The sequence below is a fragment of the Dendrobates tinctorius genome, unplaced genomic scaffold, assembly GCF_039654945.1.
Source record: "Dendrobates tinctorius isolate UK_male_01 unplaced genomic scaffold, ASM3965494v1 ptg000085l, whole genome shotgun sequence".
In the NCBI taxonomy this organism is placed as follows: domain Eukaryota; kingdom Metazoa; phylum Chordata; class Amphibia; order Anura; family Dendrobatidae; genus Dendrobates; species Dendrobates tinctorius.
The window spans coordinates 4,924,802-4,951,152 of NW_027361753.1; the positions used below are offsets into that span (position 1 = coordinate 4,924,802).

The 26,351-nt window shown below is 46.7% G+C and overlaps 1 protein-coding gene across 1 annotated transcript in view; it reads left to right on the top strand.

Moving 5' to 3' along the window:
• CCBE1 (collagen and calcium binding EGF domains 1) overlaps positions 1–26,351 on the top strand; it is a 381,954-nt gene that overhangs the window by 320,981 nt on the left and 34,622 nt on the right. Inside the window, exon 5 of the mRNA XM_073584790.1 lies at positions 7,953–8,090. Within this exon, the coding sequence (XP_073440891.1) occupies positions 7,953–8,090 (138 nt within the window). The remainder of the gene's footprint in view (positions 1–7,952; positions 8,091–26,351) is intronic.

Below are 26,351 nucleotides of genomic sequence, written 5' to 3' on the forward strand. Positions count from 1 at the left end.
GTGCCCATAAATTGACCATTTCAGAACAATGGTAATCCCAGTGGTTGGATCGCAACCAATCCTCAAGTTTTTAACTATCTTTTAACTGGTTGATGACTTTTTATGATGGGAATAACCCTTTTAGTGCCTCTTCCTGATGGCGGCGAATCCCAAGTGTTCTAACTATCAGCTTCTTAGATAATTGTATAACTCGTACTCACACCACCAGGCATCCGCAGATAGTTTTAACTCGACTACCACTGCAACTGTAGAAAGACCAGAAGAAACAATGCTGTTTTCTTCCAAAATCTTGTATTAGTTTACAATGGACAGTAGGTAAAAAGGAGTAATCTATACAAGGGAGTACACATGCGTCTTCAGTAATGGCTGCTGTAGACTAAACTGAAGAAGAAGGGAGGAGCAACCTAATACAGAGCTCAACTATGGGAGGGACATAGGGACAATCTTCACACAGTCTAATTCTACTAGCAACAGCAGAGAATTTTCTGATTGGAGGAAAAACTCAACACTGAGAATATATATATAACAGGCTGTTCCCAGTCGTGGGACATAACAGCCCTTTTTGTAAGGGTGATTGGTCAGGTCCCAGCTCACACCCCCTTCTAACACATGAGCTGATGGACTTCCCCTTAAAGAAGACACTAGAAGACCTTAGAAATATAATGTTATAACGTAAATAAATCAGATTATTGTACAGATATTATATTTAATACCGCATTAACGCATTACTTTTAAACTACAGTCAATACGGCTTAACAATGCTTCTCATCCTCATTTCATTAAAAGTAAGGACATGTTAGTGAAGATTTTAGCAAAATGGTCTGAAATCGTTGGGAAGTGGCCGGACACTGCTACATGTGCTGATACTGCCTCCTAGAGGATGGAGGTGGCATGCATTTTCCTTTTTGCAGGAATTTGCTTTGTTAGCAACTTCTAAACGTATATTTTATTAGGCATCTGCGCTCCAGTGCTAAATAGTTTTCTACTAATAGTATTGTATCACCGGGAGCTGCTTGTATAAGAGGACAGTAAATTGCAGTGTGACGAGCCATGACAATATATCATACCTCCCAACTTTGATTGTTAGGAAAGAAGGACACATACTGTAGCCAGACCATCTTTAATGCAGAGAAAGAAAGAACTATCCGAGTTATAGAGGACTTTTTTTTATAAACCCTCAAAAAGCGATGCATTTAATATAATAAACCGTATTTTGCGGATTATAAGACGCACCAGATTATAAGACGCACCCCAAATTTTGACGAGAAAAATGGGAAAAAAATCTTTTTTTTTTTAATAAAATGGTGGTGCCTTTTATAATCCATGCATCTTATTTGCTTACTGGGGGTGGTAGCTGCGGTGAAGCGGGGTCCCAGGGTCGCTGCTGGAGGAGAAAAGAGTGGCGCGTTGCTGCAGGCTGGGATGAGAGGGTGTTCTGATGTGCGCCGCTGTGGGTGAAAATGGCTGCGGTGCCCTGTAGTGCATGGGGGGCTCCACTGGCATTTTATGAAAGCCCGGTGGCCTCCAGGAAATGCCCGCCGGGGTGGCGCATGCTCAGATTAAGATCTCGGGTGCTGAGATCTCGTCTCCCGAGATCTCGTGACGACATCTTGTTGCAGCATCGCCCCACTCTTTCCTCCTCCAACAGCGACCCTGGGACCCTGCTCCACCATGGCTGGTAAGGTATATCCGCATTATAAGACGAATCCCCAATTTGGGGGAAAAAAGTGTGTCTTATAATCCGAAAAATGCGGTAATTGGTGTGAAAATAAACAATAGTCCAAAATAAATGACCACCTTATTAAACAAATATCCTAAAATTATTTCTGATGATACCATCTTTAGACTTATAAACCCCTACTTTTAGCCTGAGCTGATACCTCCTAACGCGGAATTTGATACCCTATTGTAGGCGGATTGGAGCCTCAACAGCCGCCGATGAGCGGGGATGCCAATCATCCTACATTAGGATACCAACTTCCGTGTTGGGCAGTATCAGCTCAGGCTAAGAGTAGGGATTTATAAGTCTAAAGATGGTATCATCAGAAAGAATTTTTAGTGCATTTGTTTAATAAAGTGGTCCTTTATTTTAGACTATCGTTTATTTTCACATCACACAGGTAATGGTGTTTTCTAACTAGTTATGTTAAATATCGTGTTTAGAGGGTTTACATGTTCACACACCTATAATGAAGACCCAGACAAGACTCCAGCCTTAAGACAGACTCTAGACCAGATCTCAGTCTTAACACCGACCTTAGAGCAGACCCTCATAATACAGGAAATGATCAGACCCTAAACTAGACCTCATCCTTAATACAAACCCTAAATACAGACCCTATGCTAAACTCAAACCCTATAATGTTGATAAGGGGTTAATGATTGGTGGGGGTCCGATCTCTGAAACCCTCATTAATCCTGTTTTAGTGCAACATCACCATCTACAAAAATGAAGAGAAGTTTCCTCGCTCACAGTTTAGCCATAGCGATAGGGAGAAAAAGCCATAAAGCACTGAAGAAACCTTGCAGATCATAGAATCGTAGAGTTGGAAGGGACCTCCTGGGCCATCTGGTCCAACCCCCTACTCAAAGCAGGATTCGCTAAATCATCCCAGTCAGATGTCTGTCCAGCCTCTGTTTGAAGACTTCCTTTGAAGAAGAGCTCACCACCTCCCGTGGCAGCCTGTTCCACTCATTGATCACTCTAACTGTCAAAAAGTTTTTTCTAATATCTAATCTGTGTCTCCTCCCATTCAATTTCATCCCATTGCTTCTAGTCTTTCCTTGTGCAAATGAGAATAAAGTTGATCCTTCTACAATGTGACAGCCCTTTAGATATTTGTAGACAGCTATTAAGTCTCCTCTCAGTCTTCTCTTTTGCAAACTAAACATTCTCAAATCCTGCAACCTTTCCTCATAAGACAGGGTTTGCAGACCGGTCACCATTATGGTCGCTCTTTTCTGAACTTGCTCCAGTTTGTTGATGTCTTTTTTAAAATGTGGTGCCCAAAACTGGACACAATATTCCAGATGAGGTCTGACCAAAGAGGAGTAGAGGGAAATAATGACTTCACGTGATCTAGACTGTATGCTTCTGTTAATACATCCTAGAATTGCATTTGTCTTTTTTGCTGCTGCATCACACTGTTGACTCATATTCAGTCTGTGATCTATTAGTATACCCAAGTCTTTTTCACATGTGCTGTTGCTTAGCCCTATTCCTCCCATTCTGTATATGCTTTTTTCATTTTTATTGCCCAGATGTAGTACTTTGCATTTCTCCCTGTTAAAAACCATTCTGTTAGTTGCTGCCCACTTCTCCAGTTTATTTATATCTTTTTGAATCCTCTCTCTCTCTTCTCTAGTATTAGCTATCCCTCCTAGCTTTGTGTCATCAGCAAATTTAATCAGTTTACCCTCAATTCCTTCATCTAAATCGTTGATAAAGATGTTGAACAATACAGGGCCCAGGACAGAGCCCTGTGGTACCCCACTTGAGACATTCTTCCAACTGGATGTGCAGCCATTTACGACCACTCTTTGGGTCCGATCACTAAGCCAGTTATGAATCCACCTAACAGTTGCCTTGTCCATTCCATACTTAGTCATTTTTTCAATAAGGATTGTATGAGAGACTTTGTCAAATGCTTTGCTGAAGTCAAGATATACTATATCTACAGCATTTCCTTGATCCACCCAATCAGTGATTCCGTCATAGAAGGAAATTAAGTTAGTCTGACATGACTTATTAGTTACAAACCCATGCTGACTCTGTTTAATCACTTCATTCTTATCCAGGTACTGACATACATGTTGTTTAATAATTTGTTCAAAGATCTTTCCTGGTATAGAAGTCAGACTCACCGGCCTATAGTTGCCTGGGTCCACCTTCTTCCCCTTTTTGAAGATAGGAACAACATTTGCTCTTCTCCAGTCTTCTGGCACTTCTCCTGTTCTCCAAGAATTTTCAAAGATTATGGAGAGGGGTTCAAAAATTTCTTCTGCTATCTCCTTCAGTACACTGGGGTGTAATTCATCTGGACCTGGAGATAGTGTGTGACAGGACCGAAATGAAGAAGATTAGGGTGTGAGGAAAAGAGACTAGTGTCATACATGTTTTTCAGGGCAGGTGGAAATTTGGCAATACGTTCGAATCTTTGCAAATCAATTCATGGCAAATCAAAATTTTCAGGAAAAATTTGGTGAATCTGGCAAATTCGAAAAGATTCTGTCATCTCTGCTACAATCAAAAATCTTATGGATATCATCTTTTGGATGGTTCAGATGCATTAACAGCCACAATGATTGTCACTAAGCTTTCCCAGATATAGATATTATGTATACCAGCCAAATTTAGCATAACACCCATGAGGGGGAAATCCTAGATCATGGTCCACCCAACCTCACTGTCCCTGGACACAGATGGCTGGCTTTTACCCGAACCTTGTCAATGTATGAGAAGATTTCCTGAAGCCTTAGACAATTGTTTTCTCAACACCTCTTTTAATTATTGGGCATCCAAGGACACGTTCACAGTGACTTCAGGGACAGCACAAAAAATTCCTCCCGAATCTTGGACCACATTTGTGAAGTTTCCTGCTCCGTTTCTCGAGAACTGATGAGGTTGCTACATCTTTACGTCCTACCTACGTGTGATGCTGATGAAAATGTCTCCTCCGAGATCTCCGAACAGTCCTCGCCTGAACTGAATAATTGGATCATCTATCAGACCGCAATGCATTCATTGGACGATACGGGCATGAAGAATAGGAGTGCACTCTCCATCGAGTTTGCTCGGCCTTGAAAGTGGTTTTTAGTCTTAAGGAGATATCACATTTCAGCTTTTCCTTCTAGATGGGATCTTGGTGTTTTACGAGACGTTCTGCAGCAATGATTGACTCTCGGTGGTTGCCAAACACAGCACATCGTACATCCATTTTTATATAAGACATCAATAACAGGCTCTTACTTTTCACCAGAGAGCAGTTTTCACCAAGAAAGTGTAGTACTTAACCCATCCATTCCTATTATTATTTCTGCGCTGAGAACGTTCTCATCTTTTTTTTCTTTATTTGGCCCGGTTGGCTGCAGGAGCTCATGGATGAAGGATCTGATTTTTGGAAGTCTTGCAGAACATATCAGAGTGAGGATAAATGAGGAGAAATACAATGTACCACTGTTATTGTTGTTTTTGGATAGGTCGTTACCAAGCTAAACAGGCAAATAGAGTCCATTTGGGAATCCGCTGCTCGGACTCATGGCCCGGTGGTGTTAATTTTCTACTAATGAATGTTTTGGGTGAATACAATAATATAATTCTTTCCCTACATGTTGACATTTTTGAAGTCCCTTTTTTCCTGTCCTCGGAATTTGGAGCTGAACTAAACGTGGCCATATTTGTACTATACCTTCCTTACCCTAAAGCTAAAACAAGAAGGCAATGAAGAAGTATTAAAAAGTTATGGAGAAAAAAATAAAATGTGTAAAAAACAAATACATTTAGCAAAAGTGGAAACTGAGAGACTCGTTGCTAAGGAAAGTAAAACAATCCCCAAACTATTCTTTAATTATATAAACAGTAAAAAGATTAAAATTGATGGTGTCGGCCCTTTAAAGAAAAATGAGGGTGAAATCATAGAGAGCGATGTGGGAAAAGCAAATGTTTTAAATACTTTTTTCTCAACAGTGTTCACACAGGAAAAGGATTTGCCAGGGGAAATGCAGAGTGATAATGTAAACTCCCCATTAAGTATTACCTGCCTAACCCAGGAAGAAGTGCAGAACCGCCTTAGTAAGATTAAAATTGACAAATCACCAGGCCCTGATGGCATTCATCCTCGGGTATTAAGGGAGTTAAGTAATGTGACAGACAGGCCTCTATTCCTTATATTTAAAGACTCTATAGAAACAGGGTCTGTTCCTTTTGATTGGCGGCAAGCAAATGTGGTACCAATATTCAAAAAGGGGTGTAAAAGGGAACCTGGAAACTATAGGCCGCTAAGCTTAACATCTGTTGTGGGTAAAATTTTTGAAGGGTTTCTAAGGGATACCAATATGGAATATCTCAATGTTAATAAATGTTTAACTCCATATCAACATGGATTTATGAAGGATCGCTCTTGTCAAACTAAACTGATCAGCTTCTATGAGGATGTAACCTCTCAAATGAACCAAGGAGAATCATTGGATGTCATTTATCTCGACTTCTCTAAAGCATTTGACACTGTCTCACATAAAAGATTGGTAAGTAAGATGAGAAAGCTTGGGCTAGGGGAAAATGTGTGTAGATGGGTAGGTAGCTGGCTTAGTGATAGAAAACAAAGAGTGGTTATTAATGGTGCACACTCAGATTGGGCCAGGGTTACTAGTGGGGTACCACCGGGTTCTGTATTGGGCCCCCTACTATTTAATATATTTATTAATGATCTAGTGGATGGCTTACACAGTAAAATATCAGTATTTGCAGATGATACAAAACTATGTAAGGTAGTTAACACAAAGGAGGACAGTTTGCAACTACAGACAGATTTGAGTAAATTGGAGAATTGGGCTGAAAAATGGCAAATGAGGTTTAACACAGATAAGTGTAAGGTTATGCACATGGGAAGGAGAAACAGATGCTACAATTACTAACTAAATGGGAAACTGCTGGAGAAATCAGACATGGAAAAAGACTTAGGCATCTTAGTCAATAAGAAGCTAAATTGGAGTGCCCAGTGTCAGGCAGCTGCCACCAAAGCAAATAGGGTCATGGGATGCATTAGAAGAGGTCTGGGGACACGAGATGAAAACATAATTCTCCCTCTGTACAAATCACTCGTCAGACCACACTTGGAGTATTGTGTGCAATTTTGGACGCCGGTGCTCAAGAAAGACATTACTGAACTTGAAAGGGTTCAATGGCGAGCTACTAAAATGATAAATGGAGTTGGTTCACTACAATACCCAGAAAGGTTATCAAAATTAGGTCTATTTACTCTAGAAAAGAGAAGACTTAGGGGAGACCTAATATATATGTACAAGTATATCAGAGGGCAATACAGAAATCTCTCCAATGAACTGTTTGTACCAAGGACTGTGACAAGCATAAGGGGGCATTCTTTTCGTTTGGAGGAAAGACAATTTCTGCACCAGCATAGAAGAGGGTTCCTCACGGTAAGAGCAGTGAGGCTCTGGAATTCTCTTTCTGAGGAAGTGGTGATGGCCAACTCACTGAATGAATTTAAGAAAAGGCTATTCTTGTGAGTAACAGTATAGAAGGTTACGAATAACCGAATATTATAGTTAGATGGTTGACCCAGCTTAGGGGAAGGAATGTTTTTCCCTATGGAGAAAATTGGCTTCTACTCTGTGGGTTTTTTGCCTTCCCCAGGATCAACAATGCAGAACAGCTGCACTAAAAATAGGCTGAACTAGATGGACATAAGGTCTTCCTTCAGCCTTCAAAACTATGTTACTATGTTACCCACTCGTATCTGCTGGATCTTAGTACAAGGGTGCTGGTGGTGACCATTTTGGCCAACCATGACAGTCTGATAACATAGCCCATAGTAGGATTAAAAAGAGAACATTCCACTGGATACCATTGCCTTTAAATTAAAGACTGTATGAACGTGATTGTCTATCCTTTTCATACAGTTGACAATCAGTTTCGGGTAGACCCTCTTTCGATCATCTTATTGGAGAGTCCGTGTCTCTCACTGATTGGCTGTCAACTAAGTGCGGTTTCGATGTCTTGTATAGACAAGAATGATCGAGTACCGTGCGATTCTCGAAGGTAAATTGTGAGCGCTGCAATTTATTTTTGCTTGGACCACTTTTTTTTTATACCAATACATCTTGAATAAAAAACAAAGTAACATTGCAAATAGCAGTGAATAAATATCGGTGTCTCTCCGCTTCCCCCGATAACACAGTCCTGCCATTGATTGCCTGCTTTGTGTTTCTTCCAGATATCGATGAGTGCGCGCTGAAGAACCAGACGGTCTGTTCCCAGATCTGCAGAAACACTCCGGGAAGTTACAAATGTGAGTGTCATGAAGGATATTTCCTGGAAGAGGATGGCAAAACTTGCACCAAGGGAAATGAAGGTAAGACGACAGAAAGGAAAAATACTCAAATATTATTTGGGATTCTACACTTTTTTCCAGTTTTAATAAGTGACACTCAGAGCTCAAATACTTGAAGTGCACCTGTCCTGTCCCTCCGCACAAAACTTGTAGAACGACATGTTCTTATTGTCCTTGTCTTCCTCAAGATAAAACCATAATGGTGTAACATATCCGGGAACTGTTCTTATTTTCATGTTATGTAACTTGCCACACACTATTTTGCATCAACATTCAGCCAGCACTACAGGTGCTGGAACCCTTTTCCTTATGCTTTTCTCCTGCGATTGTTGAATGTATTGTCGGTCCTGAACTAAAAACCTACCTCTCTGTTATGCCTCTATGCAATTTAAGAAACAGGAGAGTAGGAGCAGAGACAAAGACCCTGCACCCCCACTTCTGGTAGAGGGACCATTTCCTTTAAAGGTACTTTATTAGGACTGTAGGATTGCTACTTCCAACAGGTGGCTTTAGAGTTCTAGACCTTTTCCTCTCTGATGAGACAATTTGCATATTTAATTTCCTAGAGGAACATGTGAGGCGTTTAGTTCTCCTCATAGTGGCATGCCAGACCTGGCATGTCACTCTCAAAAAAGGAGGAAACTTACCCCTTAAATCCCTTTATAGGGAACAAAACCCAACCCTGCTATTCCTGTACAGAGGGCAAGACCTTCCTCAAGAGAGACAAAGCCCCTCCTCTCACTTCCTGTAGAAAGACCTAGATATTCTCCAACTTCCTGTATCAAGACAAAGCCCCATCAGTAATGCTAGTTTCAGGGTCTGGGCTAGTCCTTGTGTGGGGAGGAGGACTCCCAGACAGTGAATGGGCAGGTACCCAGGGGACTGCCATCAGGGTTCCTGAGGGAGCGATACTGGGAGGACAGTAAAAGGAAACACTTGACTGAAGCTGTCAGGGAAACAGGGGGCGGGGCAAGCTTAAAGGGAACAGGGGGCGCGCTGAAGTGGGAGTTGACAGAGAGCCGGACGTCAGACAGGAAGCGGTGTGAGAGAGAGAGGACCAAGGGAGCAGACAATGTGTTTTGGGGAGACCAACAGGGGCCTGTGGAAGGGAAGCTGCCCACTCACCGACAAGTGACACGTGAGGGCTTTTCACCGGCGGCCGCTCCCCTCATACGGTCGCATACAGCTGCCCCCGCTGTTTCCCGCCCTGTTGTGACAATTCTGCGACCTCCAGTGACGGCTGCGACTACAGACCATTCCTTTACCGCAATCAGGACACTGCCCCCCTGCCTTCTCCCACAGCTACGGCCCTGTCATCACCGGCCCCAGGGGGCACCACCTCGCTACCGGCGGCAGTAGAGGCCCCCGTCTGGTTTTCTAAGGGACCCTGAGCAGAGGTTGGTGAACAGTTATAGTTAGAGACTGCATCATAACTCCGCGGTGAGACGAGAGCCGCAAGGAGACGCCTGTTGTGCCCCATCAGCACCGTTTCTTTGGGGCCTGTTGCGCCCCCACCAGCACAGTTTCTTCAGGGCCTGTTGCGCCCCAATGGCACAGTTTCTTCAGGGCCTGTTTCGCCCCAACAGCACAGTTTCTTCAGGGCCTGTTGCACCCCACCGGCACCGTTTCTTCAGGGCCTGTTGCGCCCCACCGGCACAGATTCTCCAGGGCCTGTTGCGCCCCGCCGGCACAGTTTCTTCAGGGCCTGTTGCGCCCCACCGGCACAGTTTCTTCAGGGCCTGTTGCACCCCACCGGCACCATTTCTTCAGGGCCTGTTGCGCCCCACCGTCACAGTTTCTTTAGGGCCTGTTGCGCCCCACCGTCACAGTTTCTTTAGGGCCTGTTGCGCCCCACCGTCACAGTTTCTTCAGGGCCTGTTGCGCCTCACCGGCATAGGTTCCCCAGGGCCTGTTGTGCCCAAACCTTCCCAGGACTCCGAGGTTTCGAGGTGACAGCATCAGCAACCTCTAAGCGGCCACATCTGCGACTTCGAGCGACACATGGAAGGATAAGTGACCTATAGTAATAAGTACCCTAGTTTGTCATACTCCATCTTTCGACACCCGGACTAGCCGGATTGCTCCCAGTTAATATAAAGATATTGTTTTATGGTTTTTGAGTCCCTGCGAGGACAAATTGTTGTTACCTCTGTTTACTGGTTCAGCATAGCCACCAGTGGTTCCAAGTTATAAAAGTTGATTATACAACCCATACCCTGTCTCGTGTCTCGTCACTGCGTCCTGAGAACCTGCTCTGACCCTACACTTGCCGTAGTCGGCAGGATGCATTCTCCGAGCACGGACAGTGGTGGCCCAGATCAGGGCGGAGCTGTAAACTCTACAACAAATTAGGGTCCCCGTACCAGCATTTCATTGGGGGCCATGCTGAACAACCTGCCTAGATTTTCCGGCTCCAATACTATGTTATGGAGCTGGACAGAGCGGATGCGGGGGCTCTTTCGGATACCCCCAATGACCCCTGACTTGGAAGCCGAAGTGGCACTCATGGCCCTAGACGGGGAGGTGCGTAGGTCAGTGATGTTGAAACCTCCGGGGTACCGCAACACTTTTGAAAAAGTGTTACAGATAGTGGAACAGACCCACGGGGATCCCACTAATGTGGGAGAGTTGAGGACCCGTCTGTTTAGTTGGATGCAGGCAGAAGGGGAGATGATCACTCAGTACATGAATGTCCTGCAAGAATTGCATACGACTATTGAAAGAAAAGACGGGGTAGGGGTAGGACCTGTTGACATTACCCTATGTGACCTACTGGTGCGAGATACACTAATAAAGCAAGCATTACGGGAGCAGATCAGAATGAACCCCCAAATAGACTTTTCAGAAGTGGGAAGTCAGGCACGGGTTCGAGAGCAAGAACAGGGGATGGCGGTCCCCGTGGGGAAGGTCCGAGGTGTGGAGGCCTCCTTGAACGCAGTGGAGGAACCTCAGTGGGTGGAGGAGATGAAGAGAGAATTGAAAAATATTAAGGGCGAGTTGGCCGAAGTAAAGAGAAGAACCGAAACTGGGACTGGACGACCTAGCTTTAATCCCGGCCCCTGGGGGTCACGCTCCCCGCGGGGTGGTCAGTCTATGCCGGCCCGGTGTTATGAGTGTGGAGAACCAGGTCTCTTCGCCCGAGAGTGTCCACGGCGTGGGAGATACCCACCCCGGCGGCCATTAAACTAAAGGGCTCCGGGCTTTGGGGGGACGCCGCTTGGAGCCGAAGACCACAACTAGGGGTGGTGGAAGTCCCGAAGATTTGGTAGCAAAGTGTCCAGTGGTTTGGGCAGAAGTGGAGGGCCGGACCGTCCGGTGTCTGGTGGACACGGGGTCACAAGTAACCACTATGTCCGCAACGTACTTTCAACAAAACATTTTTTGGAGGCAGCAAGGCCTCAGTGGAGGCCCATGATCAGATTAATAGCCGCCAACCAACTGCCGGTCCCGGTTGCCGGGGTAGTGTGGGTGCAGGTGACATTGTGCGGTAAACCCCTTGGTCGCAGAGGGGTGGTGCTGACTCAAGGAGAAGCTGATCCACGACACCCTGTCACCCTAGGCATGAATATTTTACGAGATTTTGGCAACCTGTTGCTTAATGATCCTACATGAAAGATACTGAAGCAGTGAGGTTCTCGCACAGCTCAAGGACAGGTATTCCATCAGCTGGTTCGAGGTGCGCGGGTGCATCAGGACTGCCGGGAAGGCAAGGCTCTAGGCAAGGTCATCACGTCAGCGGCTCCCCTGCTTGTATTACCTCCTGGGCAGACTGTGGTGGCCCTACCAATTCGAGCCTCAAAACCTTTGGAGGGCGTGGAGGTGCAGGTGGAGCCGTGTCACTCGGAGCGCTTGCCTCCTGGCATACTGGTGGCCCATTCCCTGGCTACCGTGCAAAAAGGAACCGTCCTGGTACGCTGCGTTAACCTTGAAGACCGAGACACCGTTTTAAAAGCACGGACTGAACTGGCCAAACTAGTAAGACCCTTAGAGGAAGTGCTGACAGCCCCGGCGGTTCAATTACGAATACACCCCGAGGATCTGTGGGAAGTCACGATTCGAACCCTACAGGCCACCGAAGTCTCGGCTCAGGAGAAGAGTCAAAATATTCTGGAGCAGATGCGGGCCAAGCTTTCCGGGTTAACTGCAACCCAACTCTCACAGATAAAAGCATTGCTTGGACAGTACCACAAAGTATTTGCTAGTCATGAAGAAGATTTTGGGTGTACCACCGCCATTACTCATGAAATTCCCACAGCAGGAGGGGCCGCTATCCGGGAATGATATCGACAGATTCCTCCACAACTCTATCAAGAAGTAAAAACTTTGCTGGCACAGATGCTGCGAAAAGGGGTGATACGAGAAAGTCAAAGCCCCTGGGCGGCTCCAGTCGTGTTGGTCCGGAAGAAAGATGGCACACTACGGTTCTGTGTGGACTATCGGAAACTGAATGCTTGCACTATTAAAGACTCGTATCCACTGCCCCGCAGAGAAGAATCCTTGTCCGCCTTCGGAAAGGCAACATACTTTTCGACCCTGGACTTAGCCAGTGGGTACTGGCAGGTGCCCATGTCAGAAGAAGATAGAGCCAAGACGGCGTTCATATTGCCCATGGGACTATTTGAGTTTAATCGGATGCCGTTTGGACTGGCCAACGCCCCCGGGACCTTTCAGCGGTTGATGGAGCGGTGTCTAGGAGATCTCAATTTTGAGGCCACGTTGATCTACCTGGACGATATCATCGTCTATGCCGCCACATTCGAGGACCACCTAAAGTGGTTGGGGCATGTACTCAGCCGGCTGCAAAAGTACGGGTTGAAGGTGAAGCCCCAGAAATGCCACCTATTTCGCTCCCAGATTGAGTATCTGGGTTATGTCATTTCGGCAGAGGGTGTGAGGCCATCCTGGGAGAAAGTTGCTGCTATCCAGGAATGGCCTACCCCCCAGATGGTAAAAGATGCGCCGGTTTTTCTGGGGTTAGCCGGATATTACCGTCGTTTCGTATAGAATTTTGCACGTCGAGCTCGAGCCCTGCACGACCTGCTAAAGGGGGCTCCCGCTGGGGCCAATGGACGAAGAATCCAGTGGCAACACCCTCAGGAAGAGGCCTTCCGAGACCTCAAGGCTGCGCTCTCCGATGCCCCAGTGTTAGCTTATGCGGACTTCTCACAACCGTTCATCCTACACACTGACGGGAGTCTTCACGGGCTGGGGGCTGTGTTGTCACAAGTGCAAAACGGCCAGGAGAGGATGATCGCATATGGAAGCCGCTCACTCCATGACTCTGAGCGTAACCCTGACAATTACAGCTCCTTCAAGCTCGAGCTCCTCGCAGTGGTGTGGGCCATGACAGAGAGATTTGCAGAGTACCTAGCGGGCTCCGAGGTGGTGGTGCGAACGGACAACAACCCGCTGGCTCATTTGGAAAATGCCAAAGTGGGGGCTCTGGAACAGCGATGGGTGGCCCAGATGACAAAGTTCAATTATAAAATCATCTACAAAAGAGGGGCCGAGAATGTTCATGCTGACGTACTCTCCAGGATTCGATATGCAACTCCGGGACAGGATCGAGACGAAGAATTAGAAGGAGAAGAAATACCGTTCGCCCTCACCGCTGCAGTGCTCAGAAGCATACTGGAACAATCTCGGAATAAGTGGATACAACAACAACAAGAAGACGAGGAAGTGGGACTTCTCCGGACGTGGGTCGCCGCTGGCCAATTGCCCACTGATACTCAACGACAAGCTTTGACCCAAGACCTGTCGCTGATGCTGCGACAATGGGAGAGGTTGGTTATCTGAAAGGGACTATTGTACCATAAAATAACATCACAAACAACCTTAATGACTAGAGTTGAGCGAAATGGGTTGAAAAAATTCAAAAGTCGCCGACTTTTGGCAAAGTCGGGTTTCATGAAACGAAACCCGACCCTAGGATGAGGTCGGCCACGAGGTCGGCGACTTACGCGCCAAAGTCGCGTTTCAAAAGTTTGTTTTGCGCTCTTTTTCAGCCAATCAGGATCCACGGACACTGTGGGCAACGTGATGACATAGGCACGGGTCACCACCATCTTTCAGAAGGGCATGCAAGTGATTGGCTTGCTTTGGTGGGCGTCACAGGGGGTATAAAAGGGCGTGCACGCCGACCGCCATCTTACTTCTGCCGATCTTAGTATAGGGAGAGGTTGCTGCTGATTCTGTAGGGAGAGTGTTAGGCAGGGAAGAAGACAAAAAAACTGCTTCTGCTGCTAGCAATTTGGCCTGCACAACACACCAGTCACTGTGTGTACAGTGCAAGGGGAGGCTATATAGTGGTGTATCAGTGGTGTTGGTTGTTGGGCTGCCTTCTAAGGCTTCCTGACAGGCTGGCATTGCTGTTTACCCACTGCTCCGCAAACTGCTTTTTTAAAAGCAATCCAATCTCCCTTATCCTCTAGTCACTTTTGTCACAGCTGTGCCATCGAGCCTGTCACATAGCGCTCAGATATTCATTGGGCCTCACACAATCCAAAAGTGTCCAGTGTCCAAAAGTGTGTGCAGAGATTCAAAATCTCCCTTATCCTCTAGTCACTTTTGTCACAGCAGTGCCATCGAGCCTGTCACATAGCGCTCAGATATCAGTGGGCCTCACACAATCCAAAAGTGTCCAAAAGTGTGTGCAGATATTCAAAATCTCCCTTATCCTCTAGTCACTTTTGTCACAGCAGTGCCATCGAGCCTGTCACATAGCGCTCAGATATCAGTGGGCCTTACACAATCCAAAAGTGTCCACTGTCCACAAGTGTGTGCAGAAATTCAAAATCTCCCTTATCCTCTAGTCACTTTTGTCACAGCAGTGCCATCGAGCCTGTCACATAGCACTCAGATATCAGTGGGCCTCACACAATCCAAAAGTGTCCAGTGTCCAAAAGTGTGTGCAGATATTCAAAATCTCCCTTATCCTCTAGTCACTTTTGTCACAGCAGTGCCATCGAGCCTGTCACATAGCGCTCAGATATCAGTGGGCCTCACACAATCCAAAAGTGTCCAGTGTCCAAAAGTGTGTGCAGATATTCAAAATCTCCCTTATCCTCTAGTCACTTTTGTCACAGCAGTGCCATCGAGCCTGTCACATAGCGCTCAGATATCAGTGGGCCTCACACAATCCAAAAGTGTCCAGTGTCCAAAAGTGTGTGCAGATATTCAATATCTCCCTTATCCTCTAGTCACTTTTGTCACAGCAGTGCCATCGAGCCTGTCACATAGCGCTCAGATATCAGTGGGCCTCACACAATCCAAAAGTGTCCAGTGTCCAAAAGTGTGTGCAGAAATTCAAAATCTCCCTTATCCTCTAGTCACTTTTGTCACAGCAGTGCCATCGAGCCTGTCACATAGCGCTCAGATATCAGTGGGCCTCACACAATCCAAAAGTGTCCAGTGTCCAAAAGTGTGTGCAGAGATTCAAAATCTCCCTTATCCTCTAGTCACTTTTGTCACAGCAGTGCCATCGAGCCTGTCACATAGCGCTCAGATATCAGTGGGCCTCACACAATCCAAAAGTGTCCAGTGTCCAAAAGTGTGTGCAGATATTCAAAATCTCCCTTATCCTCTAGTCACTTTTGTCACAGCAGTGCCATCGAGCCTGTCACATAGCGCTCAGATATCAGTGGGCCTCACACAATCCAAAAGTGTCCACTGTCCACAAGTGTGTGCAGATATTCAAAATCTCCCTTATCCTCTAGTCACTTTTGTCACAGCAGTGCCATCGAGCCTGTCACATAGCGCTCAGATATCAGTGGGCCTCACACAATCCAAAAGTGTCCAGTGTCCAAAAGTGTGTGCAGAAATTCAAAATCTCCCATGTCCTATAGACACCTTGTACCTTGTTTTACATTACTATATAGTTTGTTGGATTTTGTCTACATTTCTACCAAAAATGAGGAAGGCTGGTGGAAGAGGCCGTGGAATTGGGCGGGGGTTGGCAGCTGGTAATGATGGTGTTTGTGGTGGATCTGATGGTAGTGGCAAGAGCAAAATAGGACCGAATGCAGGAGGTGCTGACCCTGCGTCATCGTCTGGCTACATAAGGCCTTGAACACTTAGTTTTCTAGGAGTTGGCAAACCGCTTTTAAAGCCAGAGCATCAGGAAAAAGTTTTGTCTTACATTGCTGACTCAGCCTCCAGCTCTATCGCCTCCTCTTCTTCAGTTGTAAAAAGTAAAAGCACTGAGTCGTCATTGGAGGCTCATGTTCATGAACCACACCTTTCCTTGTGTCCTTCACCCCAACCAAGATTGAAGGATGACGCAGGCCATACTACTGATTACTCCATGGAGCTGTTTTCACATGCCATGCCTGGATTATCAAGTCAAATGGTGAATTACCCAGGCCAAGATGAATCTGACATGGAGTGCACTGATGCACAGCCGCTGATGGATGATTCTGCTGGTACATTCACTCAGAGCACTACATTGTCCTCGCAGTGTACAGAGCCAGATTCTGACCCTGATGAGACTCAGGTGCCCCTTCCCGCACACTATACCACCATACACGGTGACACAGAGGAAGGTGCACATGACATAGAAGAGGAGGTGATGGATGACCCAGTTGTTGACCCAGATTGGCATCCATTGGGGGAAGAGGGTGCTGCTTCCAATAGCTCAGATGAGGAGCATCCACAGCAGACATCGACATCGCAACAGCTGTTATCTGGCAGGCCCGGAGCACTCCAAAGACAGGTTCCAAACATCAAAAGAGTTGCTGGACAGCTTGTCCAGAGGGTCAAAAGATCACAGCGTGCTAGGCCGCAAAATGTCTGCCAAAGTAGGAAGAGTGCAGTGTGGCACTTTTTTGAACAAAATCCTCATGATCAGGCCAAGGTTATCTGTAAGAAGTGCGCAAAGACCTTTAGCTGAGGGAAAAATCTGAAAAATTTGAATACCAGTTGCATGCTTAGACATTTAACCAGCATGCACTTGCAAGCGTGGACACAACACCAAACCTCAAGTGCCACATGTGCAACTGATCACAACGAAGGTAGTCAGCAACGCTACATTGTTTCCCCCACTGTAAGCCCACCGGTTAGCACAGCAGCAAATGTTGAGGTGTCGTTGCAAGACCACAGCAGTCAGGGAATCCCACTGTTATATCAACGAAAGACTGATTCTAGGCCATCAGAAAGAACACCAACTCCATCACCATCATCAACCCTCTCTCAGTCCGCCCTGTCCACCGCTACTTCCACCATATGCAGCTCTCAAGTCCAGCTCACCCTCCCAGACACTATGAGTAGGTCAAGAAAGTACTCAGTCTCTCATCCGCGTACACTGGGTTTGAACGCCCACATTGCCAAACTAATCTCGTTTGAGATGATGCCCTTTCGGTTGGTGGAAAGCACAGCTTTCCGCGAACTCATGGCCTATGCAGTACCACGCTATGACCTACCCAGTCGCCACTTCTTCTCTCGCAAAGCCATCCCAGCCCTCCACCATCATGTGAAAGACCGCATTGTCCATGCACTCAAGCAGTCAGTGAGCGGAAAGGTGCACCTCACAACTGATGCATGGTCCAGTCGGCATGGCCAGGGCCGTTACGTGTCCATCACTGCGCACTGGGTTAATGTGGTGGATGCAGGGTCCACAGGGGACAGCGGTGGTGGGACAGTGCTGCCTAGCCCATGGTATAGGAAACAGTTGGCTGTAGGCGTTCGACCCTCCTCCTCCTCCTCCTCCTCCAGAAGCGAAAGCTCGTCCACAGAGCGCAGTCGTACGAGCACTCCATCTGCAGCTGCCACTGTTGCACACGATGTGTCCCCCTATCGAGCAGCTAGTGGAAAGCGTCAGCAGGCTGTGTTGCAGATGATGTGTTTGGGCGACAGACACACCGCCGAGGTGCTGGCCGAGTACTTGAAGCGACAAACTGAGTCATGGCTGGGCAGTGTACATCTTGAGGCAGGCAAGGTAGTTAGTGATAACGGCCGTAATTTTGTGGCAGCCATAGCCCTTTCAAAACTCAGCCACATACCTTGCTTGGCTCACACCTTGAACCTGGTGGTGCAGTGCTTCCTCAAAAATTATCCGGAGTTAACAGCCCTGCTCCAGAAGGTGCGAAGACTGTGCTCGCACATCCGCCGGTCGCCTGTACACTCCGTTCGTATGCAGAAGCTGCAGCGATTGCTCCACCTTCCCAACCACCGCCTCATTATCGACATTGCAACAAGGTGGAACTCCACCCTGCACATGGTGGAGCGGCTGTGCGAGCAGAGGCAGGCCATAATGCATTTGTGGGAGGATACACGGCCAGGCACTTTGAGAGCAGACATGGAGTTGACAGGTGTGCAGTGGTCGAAGCTGAAAGACCTTTGTAAAATCCTTCAGTGTTTTGAGGAATGCATACGGCTGGTAAGCGCAGACGGCGCCATCCTAAGCATGAGCATCCCACTTATGCGTCTGCTCATGCAAACTTTGACGCACCTTAAGGAGCAGGCGTCTGCAGCCAATGTTGATGAGGAGGAAGAGGAGGAGGGAATCCTTGATTACATTCAGCCATTGTCTGCTCAGGGACCTCTCCTGGACGAGGTGGAGGAAGAAGAGGAGGAGGAGGATGATGATGGGGATGATTACTTAGGAGAGGAGGATGCATCTCGTGGGGCAAGTGAAAATGTTGGCGTGGCAAGGTCTGGTACAGGGTTTGTGCGTGACTGGAGGGATGTGGATTTGCCAGAAAGTGCTCCTCCACCCAGCACTCGCAGTGCATCATTGACACCGGGAACATTGGCCCACATGTCAGATTATGCCTTGCGGATCCTAAAAAGGGACCCCCGCATTGCCAAAATGATGAACGATGACGACTACTGGTTGGCCAGCATCCTGGATCCACGCTATAAATGCAAATTACAAAACATCATGCCACAGGAGAACCTTGACCTAATATTGGCTAATAAACAAGCAACTCTGGTAAATCGGTTGCTTGAGGCATTCCCAGCACACAGCAGCGGTGATGGTTCTCACACGAGCCGTACGGACCGGGGGCAGCTTGCCAGAGGTGTTCGTGGTGCACACAGCAGAAGTGGCGTTGGAGACAGGGGTTTCATGACAATGTTGTGGACTGATTTTTCAAATACCGCTCACACAACTGGTAATACTGCATCGATGGAAAGTGACAGGAGACAGCAGTTGTCAACTATGGTTACAAACTACTTTTCCTCCCATATCGATGTTCTCCCACACAGGTCATTCCCCTTTGACTATTGGGCTGCTAAACTGGACACCTGGCCTGAATTGGCCCAATATGCCTTACAGGAGCTCGCTTGCCCAGCTGCAAGTGTGCTATCGGAAAGAGTCTTCAGTGCAGCTGGATCAATCCTGACAGAAAAAAGGACCCGTCTGTCAACCCAAAATGTGGATGATCTAACCTTCATTAAAATGAACCACGCATGGGTTTCCAAGGATTTTGTCCCACCTTCCCCTGATGACACATAGGGTGACAGAAAAATGACTTGCTTTGGTCCACCTCTTCCTGGTACTTCACCTATTTCACCTTTTGCATCAGCTGAATGTCCAACATCAACATATGCCACTTTCTAAAACTCCCTAACTGTGCTGCCTCCCCCCCCATGGCCGGGGTCACCACCTACCGCACGACACCGTGCGAGTGCCGTTGCCCTGGACAGGTGGGTAGGCCGACTCTTGGGCGCGGGCACTGGCACAGGGTCCCTCATAGTGCAATCAAGTGTCTCTGATGGTGGTGGTGCACACCCGCCGTCAGACACACCGCTGTACTATGAGGGGCCCAGTGCCAGTACCGACGCCCACGAGTGGGCCCCCCTTGCTTGGGCAGGGCCCCAGCATTTGCAATCTTTACCTCTCCCTGCTCCTCCGCTGTGTAATCTGGGCCGTAAATCCATACTGTGCCTGACACCGTCTGAGCCTGCCTCCTGAGACATATATTTTGAATGTGTACGCTATCCATACATGTTATCCAGGGATACGGTACCCTTTCTAACCTTTGTGCAATCACGTGCAATCCATACTGGGCCTAACACCGTCTGAGCCTGCCTCATGCTGTATAGACATATATTTTGAATGTGTACGCTATCCATACATGTTATCTGGGGATACGGTACCCTTTCTAACCTTTGTGCAATCACGTGCAATCCATACTGGGCCTAACACCGTCTGAGCCTGCCTCCTGAGACATATATTTTGAATGTGTACGCTATCCATACATGTTATCCAGGGATACGGTACCCTTTCTAACCTTTGTGCAATCACGTGCAATCCATACTGGGCCTAACACCGTCTGAGCCTGCCTCATGCTGTATAGACATATATTTTGAATGTGTACGCTATCCATACATGTTATCCGGGGATACGGTACCCTTTCTAACCTTTGTGCAATCACGTGCAATCCATACTGGGCCTAACACCGTCTGAGCCTGCCTCATGCTGTATAGACATATATTTTGAATGTGTACGCTATCCATACATGTTATCCGGGGATACGGTACCCTTTCTAACCTTTGTGCAATCACGTGCAATCCATACTGGGCCTAACACCGTCTGAGCCTGCCTCCTGAGACATATATTTTGAATGTGTACGCTATCCATACATGTTATCCGGGGATACGGTACCCTTTCTAACCTTTGTGCAATCACATGCAATCCATACTGGGCCTAACACCGTCTGAGCCTGCCTCCTGAGACATATATTTTGATTGTGTACGCTATCCATACATGTTATCCGGGGATACGGTACCCTTTCTAACCTTTGTGCAATCACGTGCAATCCATACTGGGCCTAACACCGTCTGAGCCTGCCTCATGCTGTATAGACATAGATTTTGAATGTGTACGCTATCCATACATGTTATCCAGGGATACGGTACCCTTTCTAACCTTTGTGCAATCACGTGCAATCCATACTGGGCCTAACACCGTCTGAGCCTGCCTCATGCTGTATAGACATATATTTTGAATGTGTACGCTATCCATACATTTTATCCGGGGATACGGTACCCTTTCTAACCTTTGTGCAATCACGTGCAATCCATACTGGGCCTAACACCGTCTGAGCCTGCCTCCTGAGACTTATATTTTGAATGTGTACGCTATCCATACATGTTATCCAGGGATACGGTACCCTTTCTAACCTTTGTGCAATCACGTGCAATCCATACTGGGCCTAACACCGTCTGAGCCTGCCTCATGCTGTATAGACATATATTTTGAATGTGTACGCTATCCATACATGTTATCCAGGGATACGGTACCCTTTCTAACCTTTGTGCAATCCATACTGGGCCTAACACCGTCTGAGCCTGCCTCATGCTGTATAGACATATATTTTGAATGTGTACGCTATCCATACATTTTATCCGGGGATACGGTACCCTTTCTAACCTTTGTGCAATCACGTGCAATCCATACTGGGCCTAACACCGTCTGAGCCTGCCTCCTGAGACATATATTTTGAATGTGTACGCTATCCATACATGTTATCCGGGGATACGGTACCCTTTCTAACCTTTGTGCAATCACGTGTAATCCATACTGGGCGTGAGAACGGCTGGCGAGCTGTTAAGCAAGCTACAGCACCTGTCCAGACAAGTACTGGGATTCCCTAGCGAGGAGACTTATTTGATTGTTTTCAATGTTGGGACAGCAATTTTTGGGGAGCACTATACTCTGGAGAATGATAGATGGGGCCCACCATACACTGGAACATTCCAAAGGTGGACATCAGACACTGGAGCAGCATTTACAGGGCCCACTATACACTAGAGCATTAGAAATGGGGCCCATTATGTTTGGAGCATTATTTGGGCCCATAAGACAGTGGAGCTTCATCCATGGGGACCAACATATACTGTAGCATTATGTGGAGCTCATCATATACTGTTTCAAACATTATATGGGACCAATGATTCTGTATGGAGAAATAGATGGGCCTCGTCATGAGATGTAAAAAGTGAGGTATTTTTCACTGGACTATACCGCTATTTCTCTGCCGTATCGGAGCATGATGAGTTGTGGTATGTGTTAAAGGGGCGCTCTTTCGCCCAGGGCACATGAAAACCTGGAGCCAGCCCTCCCCCCCAACAGTTTGTAGCCAAATAACCCCCATTTTTCAGTGCGTAACTTGTATTATGAAGTTAATTAAGGTTGACAAGCTTAATAAAGAAGAATTGATGCTTTTGGCATTCAAATGGGCACTGTAGGTGTGTTTCCTGTCCTCCTCTCACTGCCGACTTTTATTCCCCATTGACTTACATTGGGTTTCGTGTTTCGGGACGACCCCGACTTTTCCCTATAATCGGACGATCTTGCTCGACCCGACTTTTGGAAAAGTCGGGTTTCACGAAACGAAATGCGACCCTAAAAAACCAAAAGTCGCTCAACTCTATTAATGACTGTTTGGCAGGTGGTTACGCCAGGAGCTCAACTACACGAACTGGCTCAAGAGGCTCACGAAAAAGGGGCCCAATTTGGAGTTAAAAAGACTTTGCAATGGTTGCAACAGAAAGTTTATCACCCACGCTTGCCGGCTGTTGTGTACGAAGTTTGCCGGACTTGCCGCTTATGTGAATTGGCCAAACCGCCCGCTCAACACGCCGCAACACAGACAATTGTGACTTCAGCACCCCTTGAACTCCTGATGGTGAATTACCTGACCATTGGTCCCGCATTCCAGGGATACGAACACTGCCTTGTCATGGTGGATCATTTCACCAAGTTCGCTGTGGTCACCCCTACTCGAGACCAGACCGCGGAGTCGGCTGCCGCCGCAATTTGCAGAAACTTTATACAAGTGTACGGCTGTCCTCAACATATACATTCCGACCAGGGAGCATGTTTTTTGGGAAAAGTTATGGAGGAACTGCATCATCTCTATGGGATTGACAAATCCCGGACCGCACCGTATCACCCGCAAGGAAATGGGGCTTGTGAACGATTTAATTGGACATTGATTCAAATGCTGCGTTCTCTGGAGAGTGACAAGAAGGCTCGTTGGCCCGAATATGTTTCTGAACTGGTGTGGGTCTATAATAACCGGGTACATCGAGTTACTGGCTATACCCCTTATTCCCTGCTGTTTGGACGAGAGGGTAAAGGGATCATGGAGGTGGAGTTGGACCCCGAAGAGCCTTAGCCCTGGACCGGAGAGTCGTCCTGGGTCCGAAATCATCGCCACAGGCTGCAAACTCTCCACCGAATCGTACATACCAAACTCCAAGACTGGGAACATCCAGGGAAGAATACAACTCCACCTCCTCAGCTGAGGTGATCGAGTGCTTGTACTGGAACAACGCCACCCGAACAAACTGGAGTCAAATTGTTGTTACCTCTGTTTACTGGTTCAGCATAGCCACCAGCGGCTCCAAAGTTATAAAAGTTGATTATACAACCCATACCCTGTCTCGTGTCTTGTCACTGCATCCTGAGAACCTGCTCTGACCCTACCCTTGTGTGCTGTGCACAGTGACAGCGCACTCTGTTGTAGGCTTAGATCAGCAGTAATGAGCCAACAACAGAGCGTCTTGTCAGAATATCCAGTTTGCAGAAGCCAGTGCCGCCCCCGCTAGTGACGTCACAATTCTCTGCATTCTAGAAATTCTGACAACACGCTCTGTTGCCGGCTCATTACTGCTTATCTAAGCCGACAACTGAGTGCGCTGTGGTTATGAAAAATCATACAGTGCACAGCACGCAGAGACACAGTAGGGATAAGCACAGCTCCTGAAAGATGTGTCACTGAGGGGCTGTGACAATGGACGTAACCTCGGCCCCTTGATAAAGCTTCGTTTGAGTATCCCAGAATGCACGGGGAATCTCAAACAAATTGTAAAAAAAAGTAGTTAGGGAAGGAGATAGAATTTTTCATGCAAGTTTATTAAAAAATAGTTTAGATTATAGCATCAAATAGATAGGAATTTAGAAATTTACTTTGACTTTGGAGCACAAAATAAAGATAAAAGGATAAAAATATATATATTTTTTTGCAATTTGGTTTTATTAATAACTTTTCACCGTTTGCCTCTGTGTCACAATGCCTATTCCTGACTGCATAATGAGTTATCTGAGAAACCGTCAGTGAGATTACCGGTAGTCTGATGGGAGAAACCAAATGGCAAAAATTAATTTTGGTCACAGATACATATATTTAAATACTTTTTAAAAAAAAGTCTTTAAAGGTGTATAATTCCCTTTTAACAGTATGTAGAAAAGTTGGTCTTCTTCATGGCAATACTTCTTGCTTTCACCACAAGGGGGCGAGCTGCACATACCTGACCACTGTTAAAATAGTTCCTGAAAATTTGCATTATCCCAAGCCAAAGTGGGTCGAGTTTTTGTGTTTCAGGTAGTATCGGGGCAGTCCAGGACTAGGGCAGGGTTCGCAGGACACCGAGCGGCTGGGATAGGTCTTCGGATCTGACCGCTTGTGTGAAACAAGGTTTATAATGGACCCTATCAATAACTAGGGCCCCATATGTTCCAGTCCCAATTTTGCCGGGAAAGCTGAGCAAAAAAGAAGAGCGGCAAAAATGGGCGTTTTGGAAGCTTTTCCTTTAAAAATAAAAAAAAATAATAATAATAAAAAATAAATAAATAAAAAGCAATATTCTGTTAATTAAAAAAAATTACCCATTTTTTCAGCCTTAAGTCATTGCTTTTCATATTAGTCATAAGCAAATCCGTTACATTCTCCGAGCAAAAAAGTAAAAAAAAAAAAGTACACGAGAAACAAAAAAAATCGTCAAGGTCATTATTCCAAATTGGACGGTTTGATAAATGCATTAAATAAAATCTGGAATCAAGCGTAGCGCGTCCCCCCTGACGATGCCCGGAGCGGGGGTCTCCTCTCTGCCTCCTTCTTCAGGTCAGGTCTGGAACATTTCGCATTTCACGTCTCTGCGATGTTAATCTCATTTACTTTTGTCTGGAATTGCTTTAGAAACGAAGATGAATATCTGGCCGAGTATTTAATGGCTCGTGTTTTCTAGCGTAGATCAAACGCCGCTTTCCCCCCCCGCTGCTCTCCAAGTTTTCCAGAAAATGTTTTATGCTTTTCATATTTTTTTTTTTTGTTATTTATTACCTGCAATAGAGAGAGACAAGTTATACCAATAATCATTATTGTTACAACTGTAAATTGCAAACACATTGGCGCTCGGCGGCCAGGACGATCTGTATCACCGCATCCATCACATCGATGGTGCTCATCCCTGTAATGTGTAATTCCAGTCTCATGTGGGGCATAGAGGGGCTATCTGCACACGATCTGCAGCTATGAGAAAGCACGAAGGGCAAAGCAATGGGAAGAGCGCCACCAGGTGCTGAGTGGCCGTCCTGCACCTGAAAACAAATGGATGTTATTTCTGGGAAGGCTTTATTTATTTTTTTTTATTTTTTAAAATCCATTTTAAACTACAGTGCAAAATAAATGCAATTCATATTAATAACAAGGCTTTGGTTGTAATGTCCTCTCCTACTGGATCAGGACATTACAACCAAAGCCCCCGTTCTTCTATATACCAGATCTCTCCATCCCCCATTCTTCTATATACCAGACCCCTCTGTCCCCCGTTCTTCTATATACCAGACCTCTGCGTCCCGCATTCTTCTATATACCAGACCTCTCCATCCCCCATTCTTCTATATACCAGACCCCTCTGTCCCCCGTTCTTCTATACCAGACCCCTCTGTCCCCCGTTCTTCTATATACCAGACCTCTCCATCCCCCATTCTTCTATATACCAGACCCCTCTGTCCCCCGTTCTTCTATATACCAGACCTCTGCGTCCCCTATTCTTCTATATACCAGACCTCTCCATCCCCCATTCTTCTATATACCAGACCCCTCTGTCCCCCGTTCTTCTATACCAGACCCCTCTGTCCCCCGTTCTTCTATATACCAGACCTCTGCGTCCCCCATTCTTCTATATACCAGACCTCTCCATCCCCCATTCTTCTATATACCAGACCCCTCCGTCCCCCATTCTTCTATATACCAGACCCCTCCGTCCCCCATTCTTCTATATACCAGACCTCTCCGTCCCCCGTTCTTCTATATAAACTATATACCAGACCCCTCCATCCCCCCGTTCTTCTATACCAGACCCCTCTGTCCCCCGTTCTTCTATACCAGACCTCTCCGTCCCCCGTTCTTCTATATACCAGACCCCTCTGTCCCCCGTTCTTCTATATACCAGACCCCTCCGTCCCCCGTTCTTCTATATACCAGACCTCTCCATCCCCCATTCTTCTATATACCAGACCCCTCTGTCCCCCGTTCTTCTATATACCAG